We start from the raw sequence: 19,515 nt of genomic DNA on the forward strand, positions 1-19,515 counted from the left end.
TGTTGTTGTTTATTGTGTTGACGTTGACATGTTAATAAAATCTAGCGAAAAATATAATTATAGAATGCGGTGGGCAAAATAAATAAATATGTTGCAACTGACAACTAGCCGACCATTAAATTGTATATTTTGATGTTTCTTTTATTTTTTTTTTCAATAAAATTTTAATTAAAAATATGTTTATGTTTTTGCTTAAACAGCTGATGAAATAGTTTTTAGATTTTTTTTGGTAAATTTTATTACAATGTTAATCTACCAAAAAAAAAACTTACATTGCAAAATTGTCTTTAAACAATTATTCTTCACATATATTTTGTAATCTCTAAGAAAAAAATTTAATAAAAACAAGTAAGAGAGCTATAATCGGCTTTGCCGAATCATATACAGTGTGAGACAATAATGTGTAAATGATGGTCATATATTTACACTTTGTGACACAATATTTAAAGTGCAATGTTTATAAAGAAACGTTTTGTGTTTTTTTAAACAAAATTTATTAAGGATATTTTGGGACTAAATAAATAAAATTTTTCCTTAATTATACTCCAGTAATATAAAAAAATAACTGCAACCCATTTACACACTTTTGGCGCAGATTACTGAAGTAACTTTTTTAGTACTTCGGATAACCTCCTTTCGCATCAATGACAGCCTGAATTCTGGATGGCATACTCTCTACCAGTTTGCGACACTCTACTTGCATTATAGATCCCTAGATATCATGGGAGCGCTCCTAGAGCTGACTTGTGTTTCTAAATGCATTTTGATAACTATAAACGCGACGTTTTAGAATTCGCACCAAATTCTCAATCGGATTTAAATTCTGAGATTGTGGGAGTCAATCTAGCAATGTAATTTTGGCGGTTTTTAAAAAATCAACAGTCTTTTTAGACTTATGTTTGGGGTTGTTATCTTGTAGTATCACAGTGTTTTCAATTTGTCCACGCCAATCATTCAGACTATCCACATCTGTTGTCTTGATAATGTCTATATACATTTCTGCATTCATATTACTACCAATTGTATGAAGTTTTCCTACACCTTCCTCAGAAAAACAACCACAAAATGGCAATTTTCCACCACCATATATCATAGTCGTCATAAAATCACGGTCTTTTAATGGCGCATTTCGTTTTTGGTAATCATATTTTGGTCCATTAGTTCCAAAATGGTTAATTTTCGATTCATCTGTCCAGATAACTTTTTCCCAATCATCAAAGGTCCAATTCTTAAAAAAAATTTACAAATGTTAGTCGAAGAGACTTGTGTCTTTCAGTTAAACGAGGTTTTTTAACACTCTTTATTGCATAAAAACCATCTTTTGATTTCTCTAAGAGATGTATGTTTTAAAATTTTAATTTAATAGCATGAAGATAGTTTTGGTTGTACCTCACGAGATTATTTTCTTCTCCTGATGCAACTATACGCTATACAGTGAGACCATCTTTTAACAATAGAATTGAATTCCGTCCAAAAATTGGTGCTGGGAAAGCTAAACCACATATATTCGCTATGTTCCCAACAGATTTAAAGAAATATTGAATTTGGTGGATATTTTTCGATAGGAGATACCATTTTTAAGCTGCTCGGTAACAGATTTTGCAACTTCGGTGCTAATCTTCTTCATATTCAATATTCCTTAAAGAATTGTAAATTGTTAACTAGTAACATTTTTTAACTAACTGTCATCAATGAAATTGATTAAAATTTTTCTTTTTCTAAATAATAATAACAAGTTTATTTAACTTTAAAGAAAATGCGACAAAATTGTGTAATTCAGTTTTTAACTTTTTGATATCCTGGTATTTAAATGCCATTACTTCACATTAATTTTTTTGTATTGCTATACTTCACTAATCATGATCTTCATATTGTGTAAAAAATATTGTCAGATTGGTAAAAGTTGAGCACAAAAATTCAAATTATAGATATTTCCAAATTTATTTACACGTACTGTATACTCTTCACAAAATTATACTTTAAATATTTTTAGATAAACAAAAATTAATTTTTTCTCCAGTTGTTTTTTTTATTTTTTTTTTAATTTAAATTTTTAAATTATTTTTTTTATTTCCTAAAATTTTTTTTTAATGTTCAGTAAAAAAAAAAAAAATTTGGTGAAAAAAAAATTCGGGTTAAAAATTTTTTTTTCGATTTTGTCCAATTCTTGGTCCAACTTACTATGGTCTTATATACATACGTCGTTGCAAAGGTTTTTGAAATATCTATCATTAGATATCCATATTGTCTATATTAATGACATAGTATTCCAGATATAGGTCAAAAATAGGTTTTTCCGTATATCTCAGCCATTTCTGGACCGATTTTCTCGATTTTAAAAAGCAATCGAGCTGGAAGAATTCTGGAGATATTGATGTATGTATGATATATCGTGTATGTAAGTTATATGGGGGTTCGGAAAGTTTTTTTCAATTCACAGGCGGACATGGCTATATCGACTTCGCTATCTATAACGATCCAGAATATATATATACTTTTTGGGGTCTCAAATGAAAAATGTAGAAATTACAAACGGAATGACAAACTTATATTATACCCTTGCCACTCATGCAGATGGGTATAAAAATATTTTAAATCAATTTGGATCACAGTTGAATTAACAATAATGTAAACATTCAAAGGTTGAATGAATTATATTATGAATTAATTCTGTATCGTAAACAAGTACTTATATATCAAATAATATGTCAGCCATTACTAAACTACTTCCAAGTAAAGCATCCTAAATTCAATAATGTATATACTTCTATTAATCGATTTAAGAGGTCCGACTAGGACAAATCTGTAAAAAAATCATAATTCGTTTAAAAGAGAATTTCTTCATATATAAACCTTAAGAGTTTTAATGTTAATCATCTTAATAATTCCTTTAAGAAGTTATAATTTCAATTTGTATTAAGATGTTCTACAAGAAATGTAAATTTTCTTGGTTTTAATTATCAATTTTCTGTTTTTGTCAAACAAAGAAAATAGTTTTGGTTGTGATTACGAATTCATTGCTAATCAAATGATTCAGTAAAAATTACAGAATTTTCTCTTTTGTAGCTGATAAAAACTCAATTTTCAGTTGCAAGTATAGAACAAATAATTCCCATAAATTTGCCTTGTTTTGTGTGTTTTGTTCTTTCAATTTTATAAATCATTTGAAAAAAATTACACGTTAACATGTATTAATTATAACATTAAATTCATTTATTTTTCAACTCGTATGAAATACTGATTTGAAGAATTTTCTAAATAAAAGAGTAAATGTTGGATGAAGCCGATGTAAACTTGTCTCCGATTTATTTAATTGATGATCTCATAAATAGGCAAAAACGGAGAACTTTAAATTGAACAAGAGAACTATATTCGGCTTTGCCGGTTCTTAAATACCCTTCAGCAAACTAAACTTAAAAATTTTTTTTTTCGAAATTGTTTTTGAAAATTTAAATTTTTTTTTTCAAAATTTGTAAAAAAAAAATTTTTTCGACATTGTTTTTTTTAAATTTTTTTTTTAATTTATTAGTAAAAAAAGTTTATGACAAAATTTTTTTTTTTTAAAAAAACGGGTTAAAAAATATTTTTCCCGATTTTGACCCATTGTAGGTCCAAATTACTATAGCCTTATATACATCGTTGCAATGGACTTTGAAATATCTGTTATTAGATATTGTCTATATTAATGACTTAGTAATCCAGACAAAGGTAAAAAATAGGCCACAAATCAAGGTTGTCCCGGTTTTTTCCTTATATTTCAGCCATTTGTGGGCCGATTTTCTCGATTTTAAATAGCAACCGAGCGGGAACAATTCCCGATATCAATCATGTATCAATCATGTTTGTAAGTTATTTGGGAGCTACTGAAAGTTGATTTAAACGTACAGATGGATCCAGAATATACATATATACTTTGCAGGGTCGCAAATGAAAAATGTAGAAATTACAAACGGAATGACAAACTTATAAATACCATTGTCACTCATGCTGAAGGGTATAAAAACACAAATAAGACGGTTTCTAATTCGCTCCCAAGTGCCCGATCATTTCCTGTTTATCTGCATAGACATGGGACTTTACATATCCCCAGATATTTGTTTTAAATTTAAAATCAATTATTTTTGGACTCTTAAATGATTTTGCTTAAGATCTTATTATTAATTGTTTAGTAACAAAACAAATTTGAATTAAGTCTTAAGTTTTGTGGAATATTTAAATTTTAATTTTCACAAAGTTCATGCAAGCATGGTTTTTATATTTTTAATCTGGGTCTTTAATAATCAACCAGTAGATTTATTTCCAAAAATATTTTGATATTGCTCCACTGTAAATACTAGATTATTCTTATGTACATAACATTATACTGGAATCCGGTTAACCAGTTTTTTATATTTCAAAAACCGACCGGTTTCAAATATGTTATATTTTCGAGTAATTGGATTTTTTGTATCTATTAACTGGTTTTTATAATTAAGATAATTATTTAATTTTTGTATTAAAAAAGAACAAGATTTTCTAACTTTTCTATTTCATATTTTCGAATCAAATAAGAATCTTATTAATTTTGGTTGTGTATTTTGGACATGAGAGTGTTTTACACAGACGGAGATAGCTTAATCGACTTGAAATTTTATAAACATACATTTTGGGTCCTATGTGAATATTTCTCAATCAATATAAATAATGACAAAGTTATATATTTTTTATTAAATTCTCAATATTCTTAAAAAGTGGACTTAACACGTTTGCACACTAAGCTAACAATATACATTTTGACACTCGTCATACAATTCATATTCACAAACAATTCTCTATTCAGATGGAGAGTAAACATTCTCGAATTGATAAGAATACGAAATACACTCAAACGAAATTTGAGTGATAATAACAAGTAATATTGAAAAACAATCGATTGGATCTCAACAACAACAATGGCTGATGCAAATTCAAACGTAAACAGTGTTATGAAAAGAGATACCAACAAAAAAAAAAGTTAGACTAGTCACTAGACCAGTGATGTTCAAAAATAAAAATGAAGATGTATTGGTGAGAGAGCTACCCAGCAAACATAATGTCAAACACTTAAAATAAGAACAAAATAAAGAATGTTTGTTTAGATTTATAATTTTTGCCAGATATAACCGATTTATTAAATGAATGTAATTTAAATTTTAATTAAATAAAAGAATACACATTATTCGGCCGAAATTCTCTAAAATTTTGTATTTATTTCTGACTTTGTTGTTTTGTGTTCAATTGTAATTGAAACGCGTGTGTTTGCTTTGCTTCGTCCAAAAACCAACCAACAAAAATGCTTAATGAATTTCTGAAAAAATGAGACATTTGTTACGCTCTTTTAAAGAGAATAAGAATATGTGTGTTGTTACCAGTGTTGCCATATATTTTTTGAAGAAAACTTTTTATTTAAAAAAAATAACTTTTTTTTCAACAAAAAAAATTTTTTAAGTACATACAAAAATTACAAAACACAATTCGTACATACAGTGGTGGCCAGGAATTTAAGACAAACATTGTTTGCTAAATTCCACGTGATTGTCAGTTATTTTTTCAAATATTTCCACAAATATGTATGCATGAGGACTGTTTTAACACACAAGTGTGTTTTATTCGACTGTGTCAATTCATACATATTCACCACGAACACATAAAATTTTTCTACAACTTGACCAAAAAAATTTTTTTTAAATAAACATATTTTCCACATTTATATCATTATATTTTTATTATTATAAAATATTCGGACCAAATTTCGTATTTTTAGTTCCATTAGTTTCGCTCATATCATGTTATTAACAGCGGATGTTCGCTGAGGTGGGTCAATGTATTTCCACATATCTTTGTCCATATATGTTTTACCGATTTTTCCAAACATTTTTCAGAAACTAGAAACATTAATAATAAATTTCATACCCTTAGAGGTCCTTTTATCGCACTTAAAATTCAGTTGATGAAAAAAATTCAAGTATTTGTCTTAAATTGGTGGCCACCACTGTATGTGTAATCAGACTGAGATAATTTATGTGAATTTAGTGCTGGAGACATTTTAAATATTTTCAAATCAATCTCCCCATTTAGTAAAAGAATTTGGGGACTATCATTTTGAAATTAACGGTTCAACTTATTGATATCATAAATTTACAATTTTCCAAAAAACTTCTTTTAAAAAAATAAAACTTTTTGTATCTCAAAAACCTTGCAAAAAAAGGGAAAACTTGACGTATGGTAACACTGGTTGTTACTCAGCGCGAAAGCACAATGAAATGAACATCATTGCACTAGACTGACAAAAACCAGAAACACATTTATTAGAATATTTTAGTTAGAGATGTGAGTGTGGCGTGAACACGGGTGAATGGAATTTTTTTGGAGGGTTTATTTTAAGTTAAGTTGGCTTTAAGTTTTACACGATCATATGAAGTTAAATAATAACAGTACAGCAGTGCTTTAGAAACTTTTTATTTTGGAAATAATTCGGTAGCTCGATATCTTAATTTACATGGTTTCCTCGCTAGGATGAACGGCTGGTCCCATCGGGATAAAATTTGACGTGGGCGTAGCCAAGGAGTTTAAATTATTTTTTAGTATGAAGAAGTGGAATATTTTTGAAGGACTGAGTTTTAAAGTGGCATATTTTTGAATCTAATTGAGATATTGACTTAAATTTTTTTTGTAAGACCAAAAATTAACTTATCTAAACAAAAAAGATTAGTTTTTTTATTAAAATTTTGATAAAAATGTTCGTATTAGAAACTCAATAAATATGTAATACGTAATAAAATCTTTATTTATTAACAGAACTCAATGAAATTTTCAACGTTTTTCAATTTGTCATTCTAAATAACAAAGTGTAAAAAATCTTCTCAAAAGGTCAAAGGGAATCCCACAATTCCTAAAAATTGGAGCGAAAATCCCAAAAATGGTACTTTTTACAATTTCGCCCATAGGGTCCACATTTTCTTCTGGGCTGATAAATAGGGATAAATATTTAGGGATAAATAGGGAACACATCAAGGTTTCTAAAGCTGCTTTCCGGTTTTTGATCCCAGCTTTGAGATTTTAGAACATGTGGCCCAAAGTTGAAATTTTTATACAAAATCGGTCACAGTCGGAAGGGCAAATAAGACATGTTTTTTATACCACAATGTTCTCCGTAAAGATACCTTACAGAAAAATATAAAATTGTTATATGTTCTTAAAGAAAGTTTATTATACCCTAAACCACCATAGTGGGGAGGGTATAATGCGTTTGTGCAGATGTTTGTAACGCCCAAAAATATTAGTCTAACACCCACCTTAAAGTATACCGATCGACTTAGAATCTTTCTGAGTCGATTAAACGATGTCGGTCCGTCTGGCTGGCTGGTTGTCTGTCCATGTAAACCTTGTGCGCAAAGTACAGGTCGCAATTTTTAAGTTATTTCTATCAAATTTGGAGCATATAATTTGTTCGACCCAGTGACCAAACCTATTGATATTGGCTGAAATCGGTTCATTATTTCACCTAGTTCCCATACAAATGTCCTTCCGAAATTGGACTTTATCGGTCATAAATGTTTAATTTATATATGTATCTCCACAAATTTCGCTCCAAATAAGTTTTATATATAGGAAATTCATGTCACCAAATTTTGTTAGGATCCGTTCATAATTAGTCATAGCTCCCATATAGACCCGCTTCCAAAAATCACTTTAACGTGCATAAATCTCTTAAAAATGTTGGCAAACACACAAAATTCAACGTAAATAACTTTCATATATACACAAATCACACGACTTAATTTTATGGTGATCGGTCCATAATTTGTCATAGCTCCCATATAAGACCCACTTCCGAAACTGAGTCACGAATATAAATTATTGATATTTTAAAGAAAAAATGTTTTTGTTCATTTAATCAGTGTAGGGTATTATGTGGTCGGGCTTGACCGATCATACTTTCTTACTTGTTTTTAATTAAAAAAGGGTTAAGTCACCTATTCGCCCAAAAAACAGCAAAAATCAACTATTTTTTGAATATTTAAATTGAAAAACGATTATTTTTGGATCCGTAATTGATATTGCGCTGTTATTCGTAATTTAGTTTTCTAGCTAACAAAAGAATTCGAGTCCAGTCGGTTCAAAAGTTCGACCTATATTTCAAAAAGTGGACCAAGGTATTGCAAATTTTAAAATTTCAATTTTGAAATGTCTATAACTCGGAAATTGTAAGAGAGAGCACATGCAAGATCTGGCCGAGCGCTTTCCAAAAATAAAGAAATCTTTGAAATCGGATGGGATCAAAAAATTGCACGTGTTTGAGCCTCCTTGGCTACGCCCACGTCAAATTTTATTACAATCGGACCTGCCGTTTAGAAATGCCAGATTTATTTTGATTCTGTTGATGTTTTAATATAAATTTGTAAAATATTACTTCAAATGAGAAACGTTTGGTTTAAACTTTAAAGCTTAGAGGAAGTTATTGAGAAGAAACTTTGCAGTCAAAAACCTAATGCTGTGATCAAATAAGTAGTGTGTACGCTCATAAAACCAACAACATCAATCAAATGTATGCTTTTTGAGCAGTTCTTTTTTATTGAGTTTCTGCTCTTTGTGTATTTCTCTATGGTTCAAAGTCTCATTCAAAGAGGTGACAACATTTTCGCTCACTGACTCATCTCCTAACTATGTATTTGAAGTTTGTTTTTAGCTAGACAATCTACACAATTTGGCGATCAATAACATAAAAAAATAACAACAAACAAAAACTAAAAATGTTTTGGAAATACACAACATGTGGACCGACAAAGATAAACACATGTTTGATAAATATTTCATTCATTTAATAATTTATTAAAATATGGTTGGTTGACAATTTCACCACAGATCTTGGAACACCATCACGTTTCTTGTTGGTTGTTCCCATAAGAGTTGTGTTATCACACCAAACTAGATTGTTTTAAAATGCTTTTTCAGTGTTTTCATGTTAAAATTTCGCACACACTCGTTTGGGAAGGCGTCAGTCAGCAAGATCGTTAAAGGGGGAAAGGCTAGGGGAAGACTGAACATAAACATAAAAACAAACAACAAGTAAAATTTAAGTAAAATAAAAAACACAATACAACGAGTAGATATTTTATTCTTGATGTTTCTTTACAGTTCTGCTCCGTAGTGCTTTTTTGTCTTTTACTTTTTATTATTTGTTTTTTATACAAACAAAATAAAATTCCCGCTCACCGGGTTCATAGAAATGAGGTTGTTTGCTTCTGTTGCCATTTTAATGAGTTTTATTTAGTTGTTATTTCATCGACGTTTGAATTGGTTGTTTCTTACTAAATTTAAGTTTGGTGTCCGAAACGCGTGTGCGGTTTTCATGTGTAATTCGCAAAAAAAGCACAAATCCAAGGAAGAAACAAAACAAAACGGAAACGCTGAATTGGATTTTTGAAGTTTTCAATTTGATTTTTTGTCATACTTAAAGTAACAATATAAATCGTGAAATATAAGATATTTATTCTATATTAAAAATATTCACATTTTAACATCAGAATTACTCGCAAGTCTAATTGAGCAGAAGAGTAACAGACAAGAGGAAAAATGACGCTAACGAAAAAATCACAAAGTGTATGTTGAGTGAATCATGTTCATCTTATAATTATCTCTCTCAATTTTCAATACGTATTATTTAATTGTTATGGAATATACACTGAGAGGAAAAAAATAACTAAATCTAATAAAAAGAGTGGTTCGAAAATAAAGTTTAAACCACCCTTTCAGGTCAAATACCGTTACTGAATTAATCCAAATTAGCGATATCTCTAACTGTTAACCGTTTTGAATCGGTAGTCATCTTTGCTTATATGTATTTATAATTACAAACATAAGATATGGGCATTTCCTGGGGTCACGAATATACGTACGAACGTGCTTTCGATGTCCAAAGAATATAGAAAACTAAACTTTTCCTAGCATTTTTTTTGCGACTCGCTAGCATTTGGGTTTCTCTATATTTAAATAGAAGTCAATTTTGGCTGACATTAGTGAAATGAAAACAGCTGCGAAGTGGAACAGAATATTTGAAAGCGATTAGTTTATTTTAACCCTCCGTTAGTCCAAACTGATCTGGTTGAACAGGCAAACATTTTTGTATTGTAAATTTTTTTAAACACCCTAACTTTTAAGCTATTTTTTGATAAAAATATATTTTTACTGCAATCTTATTTTTATTATTCTTTTAAATACTTTGAATTTAATATTTTTTTATGTTTTCGAAAAGAGATTATTTTCAAACGCGCCTTTCTTTTGTTGATATCAATTTGATACATAGCGACTAGTCTCAATTGAAAATGATTGCGACTAACGGAGGGTTAAAAGTATATTAATGTAGGTCTCTATCCGGTATTTACACAATAAAATATCTCTATTGGTTTTTGTTTAATTGGCTTTAGTACCGGTCGCGAACGTACGATTTTTCTTAACAAACAAGTTAAGAAAAATCGTTACTTATCCTACACTAAGTAAATGAGCAAAAACATTTTTCTTTTAAAAATTCAATAATAGAGTTTTTTTCGAAGTGGGTCTTTTATGGGAGCTATGACCGAATACCATCGATTGATTTATGCAGTGTTTAAAAAGCTACGATAACTAACAAATTTTTAACTTTTGTTACAACTACTGCTTCAAAAAAGTGTATGTAGCGGTAGCAGTAGCATTTGTCTTTTTTCGTTTTCTTGTTTTTTTAAAACTACTGCTACCTTCAAAATATAAAACTCTTAACAGAGCAGTAGTAATAAAACATGAATTGTAAATGGAGTAGTAGCATAAAAATACAAATCATTGCTACTGCTCTATATCGAGTTTTAATTTTTAAGGTAGCAGTAAAGTAGCAGTTGATGCAGCAGTTAAGGTAGCAATAAAAGTAGTCAAAAAAGAAAATCTTCAGTCATAACACCAAAATTGACAGAATTAAACACTGTGTGTTGTTTTTGTTTTGAGAGGGTTTGAAAGAATTATTCGATTTTATTCGTCTCAGATGTTCGTGTTGCTAACAGAAAGATCGTGTTTTCTATGTGTATAACAAAAAAGCCGAACTTTTGTTTACAACACGACCAACATACACAAATATACATTCTCAACAACAACACATAATATAATTTTTTGGCTGAAGATTTTTATTTTTGACTTATTTTATTGCTACCTCAACTGCTACTTAGCTGCTACTTCAACTGCTACTAAACTGCTACATCTTCTACTACCTCAACTGCTACTTCTATTACTACTAAATTTTAAAAGTAGCAGAATTAATAAAAAACTAATGACTGCTACATCAAAACTTTTTCTTTTTTAAGGTAGCAATAGAAAATAAATTAATCTGCTACTTTTAAATTTTTCTTTTATTAGTACTACTACAACTACTGCTACCAAAATGTGAAGGTAGTAGTAGTAATTATTGACTCCGAGTTTTTATTAATTTTTTAACTAGACTACTTGTGTTTTTTCGTTGCTACTGCTACTTGTAGTCTAGTTTTTTAAACACTGGATTTATGTCTATATGAAAGTTATTTATGTTGAATTTTATATGTATACCAACATTTTTATGAGATTTATAAATGATAAAATGATTTACGGAAGAGGGTCTTATATGGGATTATGGATCGATCATAATAAAATTTGGTGACATGAATTCGGTATATATCAAACTTATTTGAAACAATATTTGTGTAGATACCTACATAAATTAAACATTTATGACCGATAAAGTCCAATTTCGGGAGGACATTTGTATAGGGGCTAGGTGAAATAATGGACCGATTTCAGCCAGATTCAATAGGCATCGTCCTTGGGCCAAAAAAATTATATATACCAAATTATATCGAAATATCTTTAATAAAACACGACGATTATCAACATTTTATTTTTCTATCCTGGTTGACTAATCGAAGTAAATGCCCATGGGAGACTTCAGTATACATTATGACGGATTTTCTTATATTTACTTATAGCCTCTTGATAATTAGAGTTGTCGAAAATATAACGATTGGAGTTTGCTAAATTTTTAAGGAAATCCTTAACTTCAGAAAAAAAAATCATCTTAATTTTTGGTTTAAGAAATTGTGCATAAGAAATCTATACGTTATTGGAAAGGAACAACTCCAAATGAGCTTTAAGAGAATACTTGTATGTATGACTTTGTCTTGTGGATTTTATGCCAGAAGTGTGATTGGACTCTATTTTATAGTCGATAAAAATTAAACACACCGAATGTTAACACATGACCCGTAGCTGTAAAAAAATTTTACTATTTCAGAAGAGGACCACAGGTAATTGCATGAAATGGTTCTTCTGAATAGTCACCTCACTCTGGCGATTAAATAATAACACAAGGCAACAAAATCGGAAAACAAATTAAGAGGCTTTTTAAACCACTACACAATTTTGATGTATTGTGGTTCCAGTAGTACAAATATGGTCCAAACTTTAAATTCTATGGAGAGGTTTTTTTTTAAAATTGTGATTTTTTTTTTGACGTTTCTCCACATAATTAATGATTACTCTAAAACGGTTAGTCCGATGTTATTAAAGTAAACTTAGAAAAATTGAAATATACTTATCCTTTAATTCGTTTATATATTGCATTTTAAACGGCTCAGTAGTTTCGGAGTTCTAATAACAACGACCATATTCACTTAATTGTGAATAAATTCGAAAAAAATCAATCGATTTTTATGACAGATATCTCATTTTGTTGCTATTACATGTGGCTTTACGATAAAGCCATAAATCTGAACAATTTCTGCATATTTTCACATAAAAAATATATTTTTTGCTTTAACTTGTTATATAACTTCGAAACTGCTGAGTCGATTGAAACGCAATATATATGTGAAAATTTGTACATAGCATGGGGAAAATGTTTTCAAAATTCAATCATTCAAAAGGAGAACATTAGCTACTCAATTTAATGTATAACAAACAAAAAACTAAAATTCTGTGAAAATGAGCGAATTCACTTAATTGTGAATAAATTTGAAAAAAATCAATTGATTTTTATGATCGATACCTCGTTTTGTTGCTATTACATGTGGCTTTGCGATAAAGTAATAAATCTGAACAGTTTCTGCCGTTTTCAATTTTTTATGATTTTTTTAAAACTAAAAAATTAGCTATTTTCACGTAAAAAATATATTTTTTGCTTCAATTTGTTATTATAACTTCGAAACTACTGAGCCGATTGTCGAAATATATAAACGTATTAAAGTTTATGTAGATTTAATTTTTTCTAAATATATTTTAATAATATTGGACTAACCGTTTTTGAGTTATCATTAATTATGTGAAGAAACGCATAAAAAAATTTACAATTTTACATAATTTTTTTTTTTAAAAAACTCTCCAATATGTAGTTTAAAGAGACTCTAAAATTGTTACTATTTTGTTGTTATTCTTCATAAAATTCTTCGAAATATTCGTTATGTGAAAATTGATATTTTTAAATTATTGGAATAATTATTCGTAAGAAATTGTTCGATTAATCGAACGATCATTACTCGAATGTATACCCTAATAAACAGTTTGGTACTTTTTTTGAACTTAATTTTTCTTATGAAAATGTAAGCAAAATTCTACAATTTGGTCACATCAGTAAGATTTCACCAAAACTTATCAACAATGTTGACAGCATGTGGTTGATTAGCATTGTTTTTAAGTATGGTAACACTAAATGTTTAAGCTGCTAACATTAACATCGAAAGCTCTAGAATTCGAATATATGAGTTTTGACCCGTAAGAACAATCTAGGCTACTTACATGAAAATGACAGTGCATTGTTATTAAACAAGTCTGAGACCAGTTAAATAACAATAAACCCTATTGATTCAAATATACTATCTTGTAAAGAAAATAATTCAGAATAATTTGTTAGAAAAATGGTTGTTTACTTTAATTTCCCTCAGTGTGTAACTATACTCATTTTATTAGTCTCTCTTATGTTTTTAATACTATGTCGCTCTTAAATTAAAAAAAATTAAACACATGTTGCTGCTAAATGACCTTGTTGTAATATTACTGAGTTTTATTTGTATTCGATTTTATTAGTATTATCTTATAGTATTTATTCTTCTCAAATTTTATTAAATTCTAATACTCATTTGATATTTTTGTAATTATACTCTTAATTTTACTCATTATTTTTTTATTTAAAGGGACACTCGTTTTTAAAACGTGCCAACACCGATAAATTACGTGAAGTCTTCCAAAAATACGCAACATACGAAAAGAATGGTGAACATTTTATGACTAGCGAAGATTTTGTAAGGAAATTTTTGGGTTTATTCACAGATGCCGCATTTAATGATGTAAGTATATACCTAATTATATTGGAAATGAAAACAATTTTCATTCATTTTTAAATGAATGTAAATCACACATAATCGAAAACGACAAACAATAAGTACCTAAGTAAAATAAATTGCTGATAAGCTAAAAAACAAAACTAAGAACTAAGGAAAAATTACATACATACAACTAATAAATAAGATAAATGTAGTATATTATGCACTAAAAGCTGAGAAGAAAAAAAATGGCAAAGATCCAAATTATAAAACACATAAAAATTCACACCCACCTTCTATAAATAATGGGGGGATCGACTATTTTGTTTTCTTTTTTTACTTTTTTACGTTTAGTACGTACCCACTGTTTACAATTGTTTTGTATAATTTAACCCTCAATTGTATTTGTTTGCTAAATTTTACAACCAAATTTATGATATTTTTTATAGCAATTTGTATGTAATTTAAAGTATGTAGTTAAATTGCGGATGTAAACAATATAGAGAAAATTTAAAGGACTTAAATCTTAAAAAATTTTAAAGCAAAATTTTATTTCGAAACAGTTTGTACTTGATGTACTGAGGTAAATTTCTTCTAGAAAATTCTATTAACTGAACAAAAAGTGTAAATAAATCTTTAGCTTAGAAACGAATAGTCCGATTTTAATAAAATTGACCACGGCTATGAGGAGGTGTAGCTGAGTTTAATTTTTGAATTTAGACTTTAAAAATCATGGGGATTGCGGAGCCTCAAGACCCCAGGTGGCGTACCAAATTTTTGTTCTCTATCCGATTTTAAAGATTTGTATATACTTCTGGGGGATATCATGTCAAGTGAAAACCAACTTTTGAAACCGATGTCTTCCGATCGAGATGAAATTTGCACCAAGTTTAGTCCTAATGGGTAGAAATTTAGACACTCTTTGAGTTCGAAATATTGAAGGAATTTAAACTCTTTGGTACAAATTTACAAATTAGAAAAAATACATGTTTGGCCAAAATAATTCTCATTCGGAAGGCTCTGGACCTCGCATTAATACAAATGTTGGAATTTATTTTGATTTTATAATACAGGGCAACAAAATCGAAAAAATTTTAGAGGCTTTTTAAACCACTACACAATTTTGATGTATTGTGGTTTCAGTAATACAAATATGGGCCAAATTTTAAATTTGTTTAAGAAAAATTGTGATTTTTTTTAGATGTTTCTCCACATAATTAATGATTACACAAAAACGATTAGAGCGATATTATTAAAGTAAACTTAACAAAATTATAATTTACATTTCCTTTAATCCGCTTATATATTTCATTTTAATCTGCTCAGTAGTTTCGAAGTTATAATAACAAATTGAAGCAAAAAATATATTTTTTACGTGAAAATATAATTTTTTTTGTTTTAAAAAAATCATGAAAAATCGAAAACAGCAGAAATTGTTCAGGTTTATTGCTTTATGACAAAGCCACATCTAATAGGAACAAAATGAGGTATCGATCATAAAAATCGAAGGATTTTTTTCGAATTAATTCACAATTAAGTGAATTCGCTCATTTTCAGAAAATTTTTGTTTTTTGTTTGATATACATAAATTTGAGTAGTTAATATTCTTCTTTTGAATGATTGAATTTTGAAAAAAATTTCCCCATACTATTTACAAATTTTTATATATATATTGCATTTTAATCGGTTCAGTAGATTCGGAGTTCTAATAACAAATTGAAACAAAAAATTTATTTTATATGTGAAAATAGCACATTTTTTTGTTTTAAAAAAATCATGGAAAATTGAAAACGGCAGAAATTGTTCAGATTTATTACTGTATCGCAAGGCCATATATAATAACAACAAAATGAAATACCGGTCATAAAAATCGATTGATTTTTTTCAAATTTATTCACAATTAAGTGAATTCGCTCAATTTCACAAAATTTTTGTTTTTTGTTTGATATACATAAAATTTAGTAGTTAATGTTCTCCTTTTGAATGATTGAATTTTGAAAACATTTTTCCCATGCTATGTACTTATTTTCGCACATATGTATATTGAATTTTAATCAGCGCAGTAGTTTCGGAGTTATAATAACAAATTGAAGCAAAAAATTTATTTTATATGAGAAAGTACCAAATTTTTTTGTTTTAAAAAAATCATGAAAAATTGAAAACGGCAGATATTGTTCAGATTTATTACTGTATCGCAAGGCCACATATAATAGCAACAAAATGAGATATCGATCACAAAAATTTATTGATTCTTTTCGAATTTATTCACAATTAAGTGAATTCGCTCATTTTCACAAAATTTTACTTTTTTTTTTATATATATAAAATTGAGTAATTAATATTCTTCTTTTGAATGATTGAATTCTGAAAACATTTTTCCCATGCTATGTACTAATTTTCACATATATATTGCATTTTAATCGGCTCAGTAGTTTCGGAGTTATAATAACAAATTGAAACAAAAAATATATTTTTTACGTGAAAATAGTAATTTTTTTAGTTTAAAAAAATCATGAAAAATCGAAAACGGTAGCAATTGTTCAGAATTATTGCTTTATCGCAAAGCCACATGTAATAGGAACAAAATGAGATATCGATCATGAAAATTGAGGGATTCTTTTCGAATTTATTCACAATTAAGTGTATTCGCTCTTTTTCAGAAAATTGTATTTGTTTACAAGCATATACTTTGAGTGTAAGCACTAGGGTATTCAATTAATTGGGTTTCTGGTTCAATCGGTTAATCGAGCAAATAATTAATCGGTTAATAATCGGTTAATTTTAAATTATTCGATTAATCGAATGAAAAAACTCTCTCGCTGATTGTAGATGCTGGAGAAATCGAAAGTAAGGCATGATAAAGAATATCCAATATCTCAGATATTTTTCTAAGCATATAAAATCCTCCATTATAACCAAAGGAGTTGTTTTTGGAATAAATTCTGATAAAATACACGCTTTTTTTTCTAAGCATATAAAATCCTCCATTATAACCAAAGGAGTTGTTTTTGGAATAAATTCTGATAAAATACACGCTTCAGTAATGTCTCCAGTTTGGTCTATTATCATGTCTTCCTTCGACAAGTACATGTAAATTAAATATGTCAGATGTGAATTATACTTATTAAACATATTTGCTGGATGATCGAAAAATATGAATACGAATACAAAAAATATGCTAAAGTGGAAAAAAATAAAGTTCGGTTAATCGACACAAATTAATCGGTTTATTTGTTATTTGACAATCGTCAATTTTGAATTATTCGAACAGTTAACCGACCGAAATTAATCGGTTAACCAATTAACGGTTAATCGATTTAATACCCTAGAAAGCACATACAATTTTCTGAAAAAGAGCGAATTCACTTAATCTATATATATAAAAATGAAATGGTCTATGTATGTAATGTCATCACGTGAGAACGGCTGGAGCTATTTGGCTGATTTTTTTTTATTCGATTCGAAATTTTCAGGAGATGGTTTGTAAAGAAAAAAAAATCAAAAATTCCGGGTAAAACTCGAAATTTATTTTTTTGTGAGTCCAGCCAACTGTAATAAAAAAGCTCCCTAAAGTATGCAGTACAAATTTAGATATTTTATTTGCAAATAAGTAAGGACAGGCTGATGTGCGTGGGTTGGAGAAACTTGAAGAACTAACATTAGTAAATGCTACTGAGCGAAGCCGGGGCGATCAACTAGTTGTGAATAAATTTGAAATCCTTTTTGAGTTATCATGAATTATGTGGAGAAATGTCTAACAAAATTTATAATTTTACTTAAATTTTTTTTTTTTAAATCTTTCCATAGAATTGAAATATACACTTTAGTTCCTAAATACTATTGTTTATAATAGGAGAACGATATCATATATGATATCTCATAGAAGATCATAATTATCACACATACGAATGTTTTTTTTGTTTTCACATTTTTATTTACTATTAAATTTTCACCACTTACTGACAACTGTGTTAGGTCTATATCTGCAGAGTTTCCAATCTATGTGTATTTATCTATGATCGTTATAATTTCCTTTGGTTTATTGAGATGTGAAAACTTTGTTATTTATAAATTATTCCTACAAAACTAATATTTCGTTTTTAAAGAAATCATTCCTTTAAATAACAAACATTAATTTATTTACAATCATATTGAAACTAACTAATTATAATTAAAACTTTCAAAGATTTATTTACTAGCAATTGTTAATAATAAATAATTTAACGCTGCTACCTTTCTAAATCAAACTATAATTAACACTTGATTTCTCAAGCTAATTTGATGAATCTTTTTTAATTTCTAGCGATAATTATTGTCATACTAGTAATTTAATGTTTAATTGCATGACGTTCTTCTGTACTTAACCGATGAACGTCAAAACAAAGTCACTTATTAGACGCGTGTTCTTTTTTCTATTTTTTTTTTATTGTTGATTTAAATAAACAATATTATTTCTTTCTACCTTAGACATGACTCCAAATATTTGTACTAGTACAAACAAGTTATTGATTAAATTTAATTATTATCTAGAATATAATCAGTCATTGAACAATTTGTTCTATATTTCGTTTTTTATTATTGCTATTTTGGTGATTATCTTCATCGTTTTTTTTTTGTTTATTCTGGCTTTGATTTATTATTTGACCTTGACACGTGATCAACATTTGTCTGGTGAAATATTGTATAAATTTAAACATTTTGATTATGAATTTCTTTGTTTAACAAACTAATTTTGCTGAAGTTAATAATAAGCAAATACTTATTTATTAATACGTATGTTTATTAACAAAATTTAATATTGATACCTATCAATCAATGTTATTTATGTCATTGGGCACCAAAATGTATCATAATGTTTCATAATTATCATAAAGTCCATGTTTTGTAATTACTCTTGATATTCAAGAAACATTAGAGCAGTGATCGGTACATATAGCCACCAGCGCCCGAAGTATTAACATTATTAAATATGGAAAAATTCGGAAAATTTATGCAATATTTATAGAGACTATTTTTTTTAACCACTTCCTCAAATCACTAAAATACTCTTATCAGGACCGAATTCGATTGAAATAATTATATTATGGGGAATTTCATGTCAAGTGAACTAACTTTTGAAATAGATGTCTTCCGATCGGGATGAAAATTGGATATTAATTTTGAAAATTTTTTTTTGAAGTCAATATAA

At 28.3% G+C, this 19,515-nt stretch overlaps 1 protein-coding gene across 3 annotated transcripts in view; it reads left to right on the plus strand.

Moving 5' to 3' along the window:
• The window catches only part of aralar1 (calcium-binding mitochondrial carrier protein aralar1), an 80,669-nt gene that overhangs the window by 39,850 nt on the left and 21,304 nt on the right, over positions 1-19,515 (plus strand). For 2 of the 3 annotated variants that reach the window (XM_065515209.1, XM_065515211.1), the window contains exon 2: positions 14,199-14,351. In XM_065515209.1, coding sequence (XP_065371281.1) covers positions 14,199-14,351 — 153 coding nt within the window. Of the gene's footprint in view, positions 1-9,302; positions 9,622-14,198; positions 14,352-19,515 lie in introns of those variants that run through there. The other variant, XM_065515210.1, reaches the window with a different exon arrangement.

The sequence above is a fragment of the Calliphora vicina genome, chromosome 1 (assembly GCF_958450345.1).
Source record: "Calliphora vicina chromosome 1, idCalVici1.1, whole genome shotgun sequence".
NCBI classification, from domain to species: domain Eukaryota; kingdom Metazoa; phylum Arthropoda; class Insecta; order Diptera; family Calliphoridae; genus Calliphora; species Calliphora vicina.